Source organism: Poecilia mexicana, unplaced genomic scaffold, assembly GCF_051168715.1.
Source record: "Poecilia mexicana isolate PSO_F unplaced genomic scaffold, ASM5116871v1 scaffold_7, whole genome shotgun sequence".
NCBI classification, from domain to species: Eukaryota; Metazoa; Chordata; class Actinopteri; order Cyprinodontiformes; family Poeciliidae; genus Poecilia; species Poecilia mexicana.
Genome location: NW_028263376.1, coordinates 25,230,603 through 25,247,101, shown reverse-complemented (window position 1 = coordinate 25,247,101; position 16,499 = coordinate 25,230,603). Strand labels below are relative to the sequence as shown.

The window sequence follows — 16,499 nt, the reverse complement described above, 5'->3', positions numbered from 1 at the left end:
TCCAATGATAAAGTCACGGATTTCATTGATTCAGTTTGTAAAGGGCTGCAATGCCTTTTTCAGGCTTTGAGACTCCAGTAAGTCAGAGTGAGGCCCATTATTTATAAATGGAAAAAATGCAGAATTGTGGTAAACCTTTCCAAGAGAGGCTGTCTGGCCTACCATAAAAAGCTAATGAAGCACCCATAAAGGACATCACAAAATAAACCACAAAAACATCTAAAGCATTGTAGACCTCAACTGCCTCAGTTAAGGTCAGTGCTCATGATTCAACCAGAAGAAATAAACTCTGCAACATTGGCATTCGTGAAAGAGTTTCAATAAAAAACCCCGTCTGACCAAAATGAACACAAAATTGATCTCACATTTGCCAAAAAAAAAAAAAACCTGCGACAGGCTGGCAACCTGTCCAGGGTGTATCCCGCCTCTCGCCTGGAAAGTTAGCTGGAGATAGGCACCAGCACACCTCCTGAGCCCGCTAGGGACAAGGGTGTTAGAAAATGGATGGACGGACAGACAGATGGACAAACAGACAGACGGATGGATTTGCCAAAAAACATCTTCATGATCTCAAGTCTTCTGGTAAAATATTCTGTCGACTAGCAAGATAATAATTTAATTTCCTGGAACAAGCGCATGCTGCTATATTTAGCGTAAAGCTAAAACATTTTGAGAAAAAAAATAAAACAACATCATAGCAACAGTTAAATATGGCAATACAGCTGCCATAGATAGTTATGTCGCCATTATAAAGGAACCATAAATTCAGAAAATCCTTCAGGAAAATCACTGACCATTAGTGTTTGACCCTAAACTAATTCATACTCGGATTATGTTGCATGAAAATGACCCAAAGCACATATTCCTGAGTCCTACTCAGGAATAGGATTCCTGAGTAGGATTTTGGAGTGGCCTAGTCAAAGTAGAAACTTGAATCTAATTGAGATACTGTGCCTTGACCTTAAAAAAGAACATCCATGGTCATTTTTCTTTTCAATAGCTGAATTAATGCAACTTTGCAAAGAAAACAAAGCTGGTTTTCCCCAGAGATGCAAAACACTCACTAAATTGCTCGATGGCAGTTACTGCTGCCATTCAGCCTGTAAAATAAAGTTATTAATATAAATCATTGAAAAACTTTGAGGAAGACATACACACCTCTCTCAAATGCATGTTCTCCAAGTGGACATCAGCTTCCTGGGCTGCCATGGTAATTATGCCTGTCCGCTGTCCTCGTCCCCACTGTCCCTGACCCTGAAGCATCTCCAGCAGCCTCTGGATACTCTCGTCTCGTGCACCCAGCGTCTGCTTCTGGGAGTCGATTCTCATCTCCATCTCTTCCATAGTTTTCCTCAGCAGGGACAACTCATTGGCTTGACGCTCATGTTCTGACTGCAGTCGGAAGAAGTTTTCCTCTGTTGGATCCTGAGGAGGAGGTGAAGAAAAGCCGTCGCACCCAGGCACCTGACAGGGGCTACATGGATGACGGGGGCTAGAGCTGGGCAATGCTCCCTGGCTAGGACTGTAGAGGGGCTGGCTTGGACTGTTCCTTTGCCCAGGCTGAAGGGTGTTGGCTGGGCTAAGTCTCTGCGTGGCTGCCAATGTATTACACCCATAGCCAGGACTGTGAATGATGATGTCAGCCTCTTGTTGCCTTGGATTGTAGGTGTTCGATGGACTGGCTTTGGGGCTGTTCTTAGGTGCGGGACTGTGCAGGTTTATGGAACTTAGTCTGGGACTGTGGCCAGGACTGAGCCCCCCTCTGAACTCCTGGTCCATATGGTGTTCTCGGTAGGAGCTGCTCTGCTGCCGCTGTTGCCGCAGGCGAGTGTTTGTCTCTCTGTGAGCTCTCAGCTCCTCCTGTAGCTCCTGAACTGTCAAAGGAAGTTGCTGAAACCACAAAGTGAAATTTCTTTCAGTAATCATTCAAATTCCAAATGACCAAAACTGAGTACAACACATACACATATATAAAAACAACAAATAAAACAGACCTTGTTTCTTCTTATATCCCCCAGCTGTAGCAGAATGGGATAAAAGAAACACAGACACATAATGCCAGTAAAGCTAGAGGGTGGTAGTTACACAACTAGGCCACACGGGGGCGGACTTTCTCTTAGAAATACGTAGGTACAAGGGGCACGGATTTGTAGTTGACATACCATTAGAGTGGAAAGGTAAAATAAAGTTGGCTATTTGTGTGAACTGAGTTCACTGGTATACTTACTAGAGTTAAACAGAGTTAAGGAAACCAGAGTTAAATACTTGAAAATAGTTTCCATATTCTAAATTACTAAAAAATTCATTATTGTTTGACAATATTTTGTTTTTGTTACAAACAGAAAAATACATGAATATATTAAGCTAATCTCATAAATCTCTAAAGTTGACTGTACGTAATGATAATGTTTCTGCAAAATTATTAATTATGAAGAACAACATTAATACACTGGACAGGTGTCTCTGACTTTATGTTTTCCATTATTCAAAGTGCATCAAAAAGGGACAAATCTAACTGAACATCTGGTAACCATAAACAGCAAAGCAAATAATTAAAAATTTCTAATTGACAAGAAGCTGAAAATGAAAGTTTCATTACCATCGAGATTAAATTTAGAAGGGAAAGACATAAAAAGTTATCCACAAAACCCAAGTTTTCAGAACGCCTCTATAAGAAGTATTACAGCTGTTTCTGTAGCAGCTGTGTCCTTCGGTATTCATTGTAGGGGATTTCTGTTTCAACTGCTACCTTTTTTTAGAAGACACAATAGAGGTTCATAGAATTTTGTACACACAAAATTGTGATAAGTTCAGGCTATGTTATTCCTAAAATTATAATTAGGTGACAGAGTCTTTGTACTTTGGGGACACAGTAAACTAGATCAACAAGCAGCTGAAGACTTTATTTATTTATTTATTATTTTATAACTTTTTAATCCTTGAGTCATTGTGTGTTTTCTTTTTTGCTGGGGAGAACCATGGCATTACTATCTTAAAAAAAGAAAAAAGAAAAAAGGAGCATATTCATTGAACTATTGAGTGGCTTCTTTACAGGTTCGATTAGTTTCATTTGTTTTCTTTTGTTTTTTGTTTCCAAAATCTTTAACACAACTAAAACCAGGAAATTCTAAATAATGGTTTCATAAAGATAAACTACAGCAATGACTACTAGGGGTAAACTATATTCCACATAGTAGTCAATGAGAAGATTCATAATGTTTTGGACAGCATCACTGTCTGTCCAATGTTTTAGTCAAAAAGACTATTCTGCCAATCACATGAGTTTTCATACTTTACATGGACTGCTTTTTCCCTTACACTTTTGACTTCACATCCTCGGGACAACAATTTATCAAGTGACTGTTACTACCTCAAGTCATCCCTCACCAGGCCCACTGACAGACAAGGCTTCAGTCTGGCTGCATAAAATAGGTAAAACTAAACAAAATTTGTCAGAGGACAAAAAGGACAGAACTTGTTCTTAAAAGTGAAGAAAAATATGATTCTTTTAATAACTATATTTTTTGAGGAAGAGAAACAATATCTTCAACGATATTCAAACAATGACAGGTGGAACGACGCTGTACGTACCATACTATGAAAGACATCGCTGCTAAAAACAGTAATGATCAAATAATTACTATAATTGTGACAGCTGAGAAATTAGACTACTGGTTTAATGACATCTGTGAAAAAACAGTTTAAATGTAACAAAAAAAAAAAAAGGATTTTACTGCGTGCTTCAAAAAAGCATTTGCCCTCTACCAGATTTCTTCGTTTTTATTTGTCCGGGTTTTTGTCACAGTCAGATGCTTCAGATCAACAAACAGATTTTAATAACAAATGTAACCAGACTTATTACAGTTTTCAAATGGTGACTGAATTTATTTATTTAAAAAGTAGTTTCCCCCTTTTGAACTCATAAAGTAAATGACATTTTTTGTGAGATTTATCTATCTCAAATAGGCCTAATTATAGATGCACCTGTAGAATAAAATTGTCACTTAGTAGAAAATTAAAAATCTCAAAAAGTAGAACCATCATGACTCAGTCTAAAGAATTGAAAAAAAAAACTGATTAAAAAAATGACTGACACCTATTAAAATATAAAGCCATTTCTAAGGGCTTGGGTCTCAAGTGAACCACAGTTCATACTTAGTGGAAGCCATGCATACTGTGACATTTGGCATAAATTTAGACTGGCACTACTTTTTGCTCTTCATTTTTGATTTCCAGCTTTTTTCATTGAATACATAAAATCCTCATTTGAAAATAGCCATTTTTAATTAGCCCTTCTTGTTTGATAGTCAGAAACATTTAAGTGTGGCAAAAATGTAAAAAATATGAGGAAGTCTGTAAAATAGCAAGTATTTTGTCCCACCACTGCACATGTCGTAAATGCTTCAGACACATCTGACATGTAGATTTGCGTAACAGAGTCTTTCAAGCAGTTGATAGCGATAATCTATGCAAAAACAAATAAATTTGTTAGAAAACCCCTTTAATATTTTGTCACTTATAGTAATCATTAGTGGGAATCCTTTACTTGTTTTTCACGCCAACACTCTGATTTCTGTGCTCCTGTGCAGAAGGTGGGGAGTGCCAAGGACACAGAGTGGAGATGCAGAAGAGCGAGGCGAGGGAGTTTATGGATAATCAATGCAACATCTCACACTGAATAATAAATTAGAGTGGGAGGACAGTCCTTCTCAAAAACACACACAACCGAGACTGTAGATACACAAATGCTTATGTGTACAGTGCACACATTCACAAATCAAACAAACACACACACGCCCAACACACAAATGGCCGGAGGGGAAAGGTCAAATGAGTGCAAATGAAAGAAAAGGTGACATTCCTTATGGTAAACTGCAGCTATCGTGTAAGATTCACCTGTTTTCCAGAGACTCACAGAAAGATAAAAAGTTTTAAAAAGGAGAAATGGAGGAGAAAAATAGAGAAGAAAAAGATAAACTGAACTGGAGGTAAGTGAGAAGATAAAGGGTGACCTTTTCTTTTTTTGTAAGAGTTGGAGACACTGAGTTATAGCGCTGGCTGAGGCACAGGGAAAGACATGGTTGCTCTTTAATGAGTGGTCAAATCAATATTGTGGAGAAAACTGTGAGCAACTTGAGCTCAACAGCTGTGGGCGGGTGCGTATGAGACACAGACAATGGCAGAGAAAGACACAAGCAGAGGCAGAAGGCAACACAAAAAAACATGTTCTCTGACTATGACCATTTGCTCTTAACGAAGCTTTTAGTTGCCTTTTTTTTAAATTGCTTTCAAAGCTTTTAATTGCTTGGAAAGAAATCCATAAATTAATATCAGGCAACGAAATTTGATTTGGTTAAGGTAGAATGACCTTGTTCACAGAGTCCGAACAGATTGAGCAAATTAAAATGCGAAGGTGCAATCAAGGACAAGTCAGCTCACCATGTTTCAGATAAAGAAAATGATGTTAATCAGCAGTTTTTAAGCATATTTGAGAGCAAAAAGGCTGTCTCATATTCGTTTCTAATTAATCCTTCTCTCCTTTTTACATTTTCTGACTTCATGTGTCATGCATGCGTGTTTTGTTACAGTTACACTTTATGAGCGAGTGAGATAAAAAAAGCAATAAATGAAAAATGCAGAGGAAGCTCCTAGGTTACAGCAGGAGGATGCAGATATTGTTTTGTGTGTGTGTGCGTGTGTGCGTGTGTGTGTGCGTGTGTGTGTGTGTGTGTGTGTGTGTGTGTGTGTGCGTGTGTGGGGGTGTGTGTGTGTGTGTGGGGGTGTGTGTGCGTGTGTGTGTGTGTGTAAAAGCAACAAAACAATCACAGTTCCAGCTTCTGTAATTTGTGAAACCTCAAACAACTTTAAAAAAAAATCGGAATAGCATTACTATGTAGTATTTAGATATTCTTCAAGAAAAAGAACAGACACATAAAGATGTAAAATGCCCGATAAAGAGAGAAACAGAAGGGCACCGAGATAAAAAGCCAAGGGAGGATAAACAAAGAAGACAGTGGCCATGCGGTGGGTGAGGCAGACAGATGGATAACACCTCTGAATGAGTGGGACAGACTCCTGCACAGGACAGACTGGTCACCGTTCCTTCGGCAAAAGCTGTTGAGCTCTTTGAGAACCCGGCAAACCCGGCAAACACCTTGAGCACGTTCCCATGGAAACACATGGAGGTAGCATGGAAAACACTGTTACGTCAAAACGGCAGCCAAGCTATTCAGTGTAACCTTGAAGATGAGAACAAATGGTGTTTTGACAGAGTGATTTTCAGAGATGAACACAAAACAACTGAATGCAACTATTGAATAAACTCACTGAAATTACTTTTTGATATTTTGTCACCTTACAATAACTACGTGTTTACTTATTATTCCTTATTATTCCATAGGGCGTACCAACACAAAGGAGTGCACAGCTGTAAAGTGGAAGGAAATTGCTAAATGTTTTTTTTTTCAGTTTTTAACTATTTCACTAATAAAAATAAGTGGTATTGTACTAACCACTCCAAATCGATACCAGAACCACATTTTATTGCACTTGCAGCTGTAGAACCTCTGGGGAATGAGTTTTCATATGTACTGGAATTAATTGCTTATTCTTCTCTGCAAAATACCTCAAACTCAGACACAATGGTTAGTTAATGAACAAATTTTTCCAAAGACTCCCAAGTGGCTTTAGTAAAGATGCAACAATCTGCAGGCCAATAATTATAATGGCCCTTCATTTTCATTCTAAAATGCAACATCATGTACTTTGATGCACTTCCTTCATTTTCCGTTGCTACCTCTTTACAAAAGCCTCCGGTACAAGATGTTTTCTGAGGTTTTGCTCTTGGACAGAAAAAGTCAAAAGGAGTTCAGACAGAAAGCAAGAAACAGAAATCCTTATTGGGCAAGAAGCGCAGAATTGGTGGATCTTCAATACTTAGGTTAATGGCAATTCAAGGAGGTTCAACAAATGTGTACCAAAGCTCAGATTTTCATTTGAAACAGTGTTTAAGAACCATGTAAGATTGTTTCCTTTTTCTTTACAATTATACACCATTATTTGTTGATCTGTATCATAAAATCCGAATAAAATAAGTTGAAGTTTGAGGCTGTAATATGTAAAAGTTCAAGTGGATAGGGCACTGTACCTGTCTGCTTTCTCACCTGTAAATCTTCTTGGTTCACTCTGCACTGCTCCTTTAGAGCTGGCGTCCTTACTCCCTCTTCACGCCTACTCCCCTTGTCTCTCTTTACATCAGGGCTCCAGAAATTAACACTATTCGTGCCATAGCCTGTCTTTCCATCCCTCCCTCCATCCAGTTCCCTCCGGAGACTTTCATTCTCTCTCTGCAGATCCCTCAGCTGAGCCTGGAGATCACAGGTGGAAACCTCTCCCCGATCATCCGAATCCAGTGTTTGTGTGCATCTTCCAAACTGTCGTCGCAAACTGGAAGTTCCTGTAGAAAACACAGTTGGGTCTCCACAAGAGTCTGATATGTGGTGCATACCAGAGGTCGTGATGTTTGGGGTGCTTCCAATTGCTGTACTGCGGCCAGTGTAAGACGAGCGACTGGTACTCCGCCCTAATGTCATGGTACTTTTAGGGTATCCACCAGAGTTTTCCAAGGACTCCCGCTCGTTGGGATACATGGCGCCAGAAGTGGCATAGGCCGCACTTAAAGACTGGATGTTCTCCATGGACATGGTTTTGCCACCTGGAGCCGTTGCTGAACCACGAGCTGATCCTTTATCCGCGGTTGATGTGTTGACTTTGAGTCTTGAGCCAACCTTTGAAACTGAACCTTGTGCTCCGGTCAGTTTAGCTGCAGGTGGAGGCCCGCCCCCTGACACAGAGCCAGGCTCAAGTCCTGATCGGGACCCAGGACCTGAACTGACGGCCTGCTTACCTTTTCCCTGTTTTGCAGACCTCGAGAAGCGTGAATGAGATGAGCTGCCATCATTTTGCCCACCACTCTTTGCGGTAGCAGCAGTCAGCTTGCCGTGCGAGGGCTTGGCTCTTATGTTTAAAGGCATGGTTGTATGGCAAAATATAACATCCGGAAGCAAATTGTCACAGACAGGAAAACTGGGCTATCCATTTGTGGAATAAGAATAAGCAATGGGAGTAATAAAGGGCACTTATTCACAGCTCACTATTCACTTGTCCATGGCTGACTGTGCAGGAATTGAGACTTATTTAGTCTGTTGTGAAGAAAATATGAGGCTGTTGGCAGTGAGGCTCCAAGTGACATAGGCAAGATGTCTCGGATTTTCAGTTACACTGCAGGTCATCATGGATTCTAGGCAGCAAAAAGTAAGACAGACATACAAGAAGTACAGAAATGCGACAACAAGAAATAAGAGATTAAAAATGGGCAAAACCAACACAACTTTAAACAGTAACCATTTGTATGCTCACGCTAATACTGTTCTTTTCAAAAAGGCGATCAAAGTTGTAAACTCTACTCAACAACTTCAAGATTAAGTGTTTTTCTTCCCACTGCAGAAATTGCAAATGTTGGGAGAACTGGACATCAACTTATTTGCTAATAATGAGATTATAGACCAGTAGCAGAGTACAGAAAACAACTAAGTGCTCTTAAATCAGCACTCATTATGTCTTAAGTACAAACCATTAGTATCCCAGTCTCTACATCCCAAAGCAAAAGTGAAAAAGGAAGGATGTGGATAGGTGTGATTAATTTAGCGCCACAACGTGTATTAAATGAGAACTTAAATGTCTGCAGAAGTCTGACAAAAAAAGAAAACATTGTGCGGAATGCTTTGTCCTCAAGAGACTGCAAAGAGAATTGAAAGACCACTCTTCATTACATCCCATCCCTCTGGGCCAATTTCAAATTTACAGTCAGACTTTGAAAGGCTGTACACACCTCGGGCTTCAACTATAAATAGGGGACAAAAAATAGGTACTTTGAATTTAGGCCAAATCCTGCTTGGTACATCATGTGATAGAAATCAACATGAAATCAGCGGGCTGTTAATACATGTGTATGTATCATATTAAGTGGTAATGAAGAAATTTCTTGGGTTTAGCATGTTAAAAACAATACTATATTAACATTTTCAGACAAATAAAAAAGTTTCCTTAGACACCCAGCATGTTGGGGGAGCAGACATTGAGAACTGACTATAAAGCAGAGGCAAATCCAAATCATAATCCCTCCTCTAATCTAAGAGGATTGGGTACTTGGAGTCCCTTTACAGGATACAACTGAGGGACTGGTTAAATCTGCCTGTCAATCATAACATAGCTGTCAATCCCTTATCTGTTATTGCTCGGGACAATAAACTGAATGTCATGTACATGAGATGTACAGTTGTCTAAGTGACAATAAATTGGGCTTATAGAAAAGTACTATGCAGTTTTTCTATTCAAAGTGAGACCATGCTAAAATAAATTCTACACGTGGTTAAAAAAAAGAAAGCACACACATGCTAGCTAGTACCTATAAAGCTTTTTTCTATATTACAAATGCTGAGGTGGAGGTGCCACAAATAGCTGGTTCATTACAGTGAATGCCAGCGAAGTACAGTATATGCCGCTAAATGTTTTCGTTTTAAAAACGAAAACAATAAATAAAATCAAATACGCACAGGGAAACTGAAAGGGGGTGGGAATGCTCGATTTAAATGCGCGTCTGGCATTAAATCAGTCCACAAGCGCCTGCAGCTTACTTTGGAGTCGACAACCAGCTGTTGCTGTGGAGATAAAAGTGGAGTCACCACCCTTACTGCGAAAACAGAACACCTTCAAAGCATGATAATTTATTATTCATAATAAAAGGGTTTAATAAGTAGTTTAATATAGTTTAAAGCTATACGAACAACCTACCAAGAAGACCTTATAAGTGACCACGCAAGCCGGGCACAGACGCCCAAACAATTCTACTACGACCACGGTATAAAGGATTAGTTTCTAGCATCTACACGGTCACACGAGTCCGAGCTTGTATCTTACATAAGAAATAATCTGTCACGCAAACTGACCGCAGTCAATTTTAATTTATATTCATAGAATAGCATCACATAACGCTCCCACCTTACAAAAAAAAAAAAAAAAAGTCCAGGTGCGCCCTGTACGCGCAGACCCATCTTACCGGACAGGCAGCTCTCCATCACCGCTCAGTCCCGTCGGCCGTATCCCGTCCGACCTCAGCGCAGCCTCCATGATCTCATCGGCTCAGCTGTGACCTGTCCTACCATCGGGTCCGCGTGGGCGCGCTAACCCAGCTGGCGCGTGCGCGAGCAAGAGCTGTGGTAGGGCAGCACGAGCGAGCAGTGATTGGACGATTTCATTTTCCACACAGATACCGTTTTAAGGCAAATGTTCATAAATCTACACATCACATGCGTCAGTGAATCAGTATGATAATTGCATTTCATTAGAGTACATAAACTGTAACATTAATATCTACTGACACATCTGGCAAAGACGTGTAAACATTTTTTTTTTAAATGGGAGCATATTTTCTTCCAGCAGTATTATCTCACAAATAAAAATGTAAAACAGTTAAACCGTTTATTTAATTTTTTTTAGTAGGGAAAAAGCACAGACAAAAGTTATTCTTTGTTTAATATCTCTGTCACACTGCTTGATACCACTATTACAATTGTGATTTTAAGAAGATGTGTTTATAAATATATATTTTGTTAGTGCATTTTATGTAAGTTTCAGAAAATTCAGAAAATCATGCATGTGTGCATGATTTTAATAATTCTTTTGTGTCTTTTAAATTAGCGCTCACTGGTAAGCATATTTAACATGTGTCCCTTCTCCTGGTAAACTGAATCAAATCATCTTGTCAATATGGCTTCAAATGCACCAGAAATCATGATAGTGTGACCCGAGGACAAGGGTTGGGATCCTCTGCTCTACAATACATTTCAAACATATTGGATGCTAGATTCATTTTTTTGTTTTTTTCTTTAAAGATACGCCTCAGCATTCAGACTTCTTTGATAAGGGACTGTCCATGCACATCTGACATTTTCACTTAGTAATAGTAGCCCATTCCACCTTGCAAAAGACTGGGCTATTCCAAAACTATTAGATTTCTGTTTCAAAACTATTCAGGCTTTTTATTTCTACCCAACCAAAGAGAAGTGAAACTTTCAGAGTTGTGGGTTTCTTGCAGGTACATCACATACTCTCTTGTAATGTTTAATAAATCACATAAAACAATGTCAATTTGTTTGTATACTGCCGTAACTGAATCCCAATTACTTTCGTAGCACCCAAGACCCACTTGTTCTTCAGCACATCTTTGGTAAGGTTAAATATAAATCAATCAAAATGAAAAAGAGAAACCATGAAATTGGAATTGTTTAATAAGTAAGAATAATTTTAAAGACCTAATGTGGCAACAAATACAGCTCAGAAATCTTAAAGAAAACTGAGTCCTATAAGGTAGTAAACTTATCAGTCTTTGTGTCTTTTACATAAGCTACACCATCACACCTGTGTTCAGCCTTCTGTGACATCAAAAAACCATTACAAGCCATCATCTGTTTTGCCATCATTTCCCCCCCCTAAAAACTGAAAACATTTATTTATTTTTTGTATTTAAACCCCAAGTATCTTTGTTTAATATAAAAATCAATTTGATGAAAAAAAAAAAAAACAGAAAAAAAAAGAAAAGCAAAACTTAAAAGCAAAAACAGAGCAAATCTGTAAGAGGGTAAATGTTTTCCCAGGACTTTAACTATTTCACTTAACAATCATATAAAACTTTCACTCATGTTATTGTCATAAAACTTGAGATTATCAGATGACAATGCCATTCTCATCTGGTTCCAGAAAAGGGGTTGAGCTCTTGGGTTTCTCGGCCAGGACAACACAGACTTCCTGCACAGTCTCTTTCTGAATTGGAGGTACTTTAGTTTTGGAAACATTTCATCCAAGAGAACAACCACAGCTGCATCAACCTTAAATAGAAAGTTTCAGAAATATTTTAGGGCTATGAAAAGATTACAACATCCGCACAGCATACAAAAAAAAAAAAAAAAACAACTGCAAAAATACCTTGTCGTCAAGAAGCCTCTGCTGAACCATGAAGAAAGCTTGTCGGATTACACCGTTGACCATCTCGGTTCCATGTGTGCTCCTGGACAGCACAAACACTGTCTTCACACTGCTGTGAACAGCACTGTGTAAATTATCGATACATGAGAGGCCAGGTATCCAGTCCCTCTCTTCTAAACAGAGAGAAAATCTTCTGTGGCCAGAGCATTCCAAGTTAGCAGTCAGCTCATTGTAAACCCAATCCCTCACAGCGAGATTCCCGGTGTCAAAAACCACAAAAGCGTCGTAGTGATGATCTGAAACACCACCGGGCAGCTGGGAGTAGCCTTTGAGTCCTGCCCAGAAGACTTGCAGGCAGTACCACACATCCCAGCCGTAGAGATGCTTCAGCAGAGGAAGAGCAGTAAATGTCATAGATAAGAAAGAGCAAACTAGGAAGGCTAAGCTACCAAAGATGTCCTGGCAGGAATGTTGGTCTATGGACAGAAGAATCACACCTTGTTGAGAGTCTGGGTATCCACAGCGCACTCGTGTTGTCAGATAAGGAATGTTTACTGGAGTAGTCCGCAAGTAGACAACGAACCATGAAGTATTACAGTCACATTTAAATGGGTTCTCGTGCAGGGTGAGTGTCTGAAGGGTGCTCCCCTTTTGAAAGGGTGCAGGTAGACGCTGTTGGTTCAACTCTTTGATCTTATTGTGATTGAGATACAGATGCTGCAAAGACCTTGCTTCATTGAAGAAATTGTCAGGAATTGAGGTAAGGTGATTGTGACTCAGGTCCAGAAAGGAAAATTGGTCTCCAAATTTTATTTCCTGGGAAACCAAATTACTTAGAGAGTTGTAGCTTAGGTCCAGATGACATAAGTTGCTCAGAGCTGAAATGTTTTGCCAGGGAAAATTCTTCATGGAATTTCTGCTGATGCAGAGGCTCTGAAGGCTCACTGGGAGGTTACACAGTACTTCTGCTGAGAGTGACTTCAGGTTATTGCTGGAGATGTCCAGGAATTTCAGCTTTGTTAGGTTCTGAAAGAAATGAATGTATGTTTTGTAGTCAGCATTCCACATGATGTCCAGATGATTACCACTGAAGTAGAGGTATTGCAAGGACCTGCTGACCAGCCTTTGATCTATCCGCATCCCAATGCCATTGTTAGCTAGACTCAGCACTTCCAGGTTAGTCAGATTTTTAAGAAACTCAAAACGATGGCCCATTCCTCTCATCTTGAAGTGAAAGTCATTATTACTGACATCCAATACCTTCAATGTAGACCGAAGTTCACTGAAAGCATCATCACGATAAAGATCCAGTCTATTGAAGGACATGTTAAGAAAGACTAATTTTGTCATGTTACTGAACTGCCCACCCCTCAATGTCTGACTCATGTAGTTGTATGAAAGGTCTAGACAAACTGCCTTTTCCATGCCTGAAAACACTCTTTTATTAAGTGATAAGATGTCATTTTGAGAAAGGTCAAAAGATAGCTTTTGCCAACAATACTTATTTTTAAAGCTCTGTAGAGATGGAATTTGACACTCGCTGCCATCTGTCATTTCTGGTCCATTAGACTGGTCAGATTGCCTGATGTGGCTACTAGTTCTTGTTTCTCTGTCTGGTATGAGAGTGTGTACGTCTTGGAAATCACCTGAATACAAGTTCTGGTTCTGACAGCTGTCTGGTTCTGCAGTTCCAGATGATTCAGAACAGCATGGAAGGAAATTCAGCATATTTTGGGAGAGGTCTATGGCAGTGAGAGATGGTAGCTGCTTCAGGGAAGTCAAATTGCATTCGCTAATAAAGTTCATTCTCAGTTCTAATTTTGACAGACTTTTGAGTTGAGACAGAACATGGAAACCTTTTTTTGATATGGTATGGAAAAAGTTCCCACTGAGTAAAAGCATTTGCAAACCCGATATGTTACCAATGTATGGAGAGAGATCCAGTTTTCCAAAGGTCTTCAGCGGTTCATAGTTGTAAATGAGGCTAATCCAAGTGAGGCCGGTCAGCTCTTGAAAAAAGGTGCCATTTTGTATAGCAAATGCCAGGAGATTGTCAGAGATGTCCAGTCCCTTTAAATTCTTCAATGGCCTAAAAAGACCATCTGGAAATGTTTTTAGAGAATTTCCTCTTAAGCTCAGAAATGTGATGGAGCTGTTTTCAGAATACAGTGAGTTGGGATGCAGCAGGAGAGGGCGATTTTGTGGGCAAGGGAAGCAGGGCCGTGCTGCATGGTCGCAACGCTGACAGTTCCACTCCAAATTCAGATACTCGAGGGCTGTCAGGTTGGCAAATGACCCTTCTGGGACCTCTGTCATTGTATTCTCTCTTAAATCCAGCACCTTCAAAGAAGCTGGCAGGTCTTTTGGGACAGCTGTTACATTATCATACCCTAATGTAAGGTTTTTGAGTTTAGGTAATCCTCCAAAAACAGTTGCATTGATGTAAAAAGACTGGTTGCAGGGGTTGGCATAAAAACAGTTCTTGGAGAGTAGCAGAGTCTCTAGATTTGGAGTCTTTAAAGGGGCAAATATGTTAAAGATGCAATTGTACTGCAAATCAAGAAACAGCAAGTTTTCAGGTAAGTTTGGTATAGATGTGAGGCTGTTTCCCGACAGATGCAGAGATGTAAGATTTTTAAGGTACTTGAAGGCATGGGGCTCAATTTCCATGTTGCATCCTTGCTGCTCTGGGAGCCTAAGTTGACCTGGGAGACAATTACCTTTAATTTTTAAAATATTAACGTTTGGGACACCTGCAAATGCATGGTTCCTCACTGCTTGCACCTTAGTGCCACTCAAATCGATTGATAAAACAGTCGCAGCCTTAATGATCGGGATGTGCTTGATAGGTCTGTTAGAGCAGTCCACTGTGGTTGAATTCACATCAGCGTCACATGGAAAAAACTGGATGTTGATTGCGTTTCCATATAGCAGAAACTGACTCATGATAAGAAGAACTTTTTCCAGAGCCTGAAAAAATTTACCAAATTTCAATAAGTCAGAAAATATTGTAGAAGCATGCAGTTTAACTTAAGAAAGTTTATCAACACATTGAATAAATCTTGCATTAAAAGGAGCTTTAAAATCACTGCCAACACACTTTAATTCCCGATGTAAAATTTATCCAGTTCCACAGCTTAATATTTTTAAAGGGAAACACTACATTTACAAGGGTAGAAAAAAGTTCACTTACCATATCAGATTAAAAACAAATCATAATAGTTTGAGAAAAACTTTGTAAGCGTTATTCCTCTTGAAGAGACGACAGGGTGTAAATTGTCCAAAAGTGTCTGCAGTAAAACGAAGCAAAATGAATGCAGAAGTGAAACCATGTGGTCAAATATGCAGTAGTATGATGCAAAGCATGTGACATAAAACAAGGAATGAGGAACATCAGCTGCAAGTTTAACTGAAGTAATTTAATACACTTTAAAATAATATTTGTTTTTATGAGTTTTTAATAATATGCTCTTTAGACTATATTAAAAATAAGTTTTTGTTTTGTTTTGTTTTTTTTAGATACTGATTTCCTCTAAGGGAAGAAAGACAGAGGAAATTCTTCAATTCTGAACAAATGTAGGTGTCTTGGGATTTGGGGCATTGACAATCATACAACACATATTTGAGATCACCTAGACCATTACATAATAACTTAAATGGTTTTATCTTGCACATTTTTTAACATGCACTGTAGAATTATTTTTTTCCTCAGTGTCTGACATTTGGTTTAACTGTTTCTATTTAAGGTAAAACTGTTGTAAGCTTCTTTCAAGTTGACATGCATTTCCTTATAGTATTTGGCAGAAGTATTGCGTAAACTGTTTGACTTTAGTCTAACATTTTGGACCTTCTCACAATACAGTAGTTTGCTGAAATTTTTGACTATTCCTCCATAGTACCTTGTAAACTCTTTAATGTCAGATAAGAAAAATGTTTATGTCTTTTCAGTCGTATATGAGCGCTACACCTTTGTAATGGTTCCCTCCATTAAGTAACATTTTGTGCAGGATGATGTATACTGATGCAGACGTGTAGTGAAAACACCAGACAAACCATTACAGCTGTGAAAATGTATCACTAGAGGAAGTGATACATTTTCACAGCTCCTAAAAATTATCACTCGATCTAAATTTATTGACATGCACTGGTATGGGGAGTCAGGGACTGCTAAGCGTCATGTGGTGGCTCACAGAGTATCTTTACTACAAACTGTAAACACAAAATATATTCACTTACCAAAAGAAATAGCAAAAGTAAATATTATTTGCAGAACATTTAACTATGTGAACAGAAATAATAATAATAATAAAAAACAACTAAGTCTCTTCTTCCTGTTTACATATAGTTTGTGGTCAAATGTTTACTTTCAACATGGACATGTAATTTAGGGTGCATTCGGAAGCGCTTTTACCTAAGCTTATTGGAAGAGAAAAGTCTCCTAACTCACCTATACGAAA

At 39.0% G+C, this 16,499-nt stretch overlaps 2 protein-coding genes across 2 annotated transcripts in view; both read right to left on the bottom strand.

Moving 5' to 3' along the window:
- LOC106930121 (ERC protein 2) overlaps positions 1-8,048 on the bottom strand; it is a 154,656-nt gene extending 146,608 nt beyond the window's left edge. Inside the window, exons 1-3 of the mRNA XM_088007322.1 lie at positions 7,164-8,048; positions 1,995-2,018; positions 1,159-1,890 (exon numbers count right to left, since the gene is read on the bottom strand). Of these exons, the coding sequence (XP_087863448.1) occupies positions 1,159-1,890; positions 1,995-2,018; positions 7,164-8,033 (1,626 nt within the window). The 5' untranslated portion in view covers positions 8,034-8,048. The remainder of the gene's footprint in view (positions 1-1,158; positions 1,891-1,994; positions 2,019-7,163) is intronic.
- Positions 8,049-11,330: 3,282 nt separating this feature from the next.
- On the bottom strand, positions 11,331-16,432 carry tlr9 (toll-like receptor 9). The gene is made up of 3 exons (XM_015007477.2): positions 15,236-16,432; positions 12,043-15,012; positions 11,331-11,945 (listed from the first exon to the last, which is right to left on the bottom strand). The coding sequence occupies exons 1-3, from the start codon at positions 15,236-15,238 to the stop codon at positions 11,739-11,741; spliced, it is 3,180 nt and encodes a 1,059-aa protein (XP_014862963.1). The 5' UTR covers positions 15,239-16,432; the 3' UTR covers positions 11,331-11,738.
- Positions 16,433-16,499: the final 67 nt, after the last annotated feature.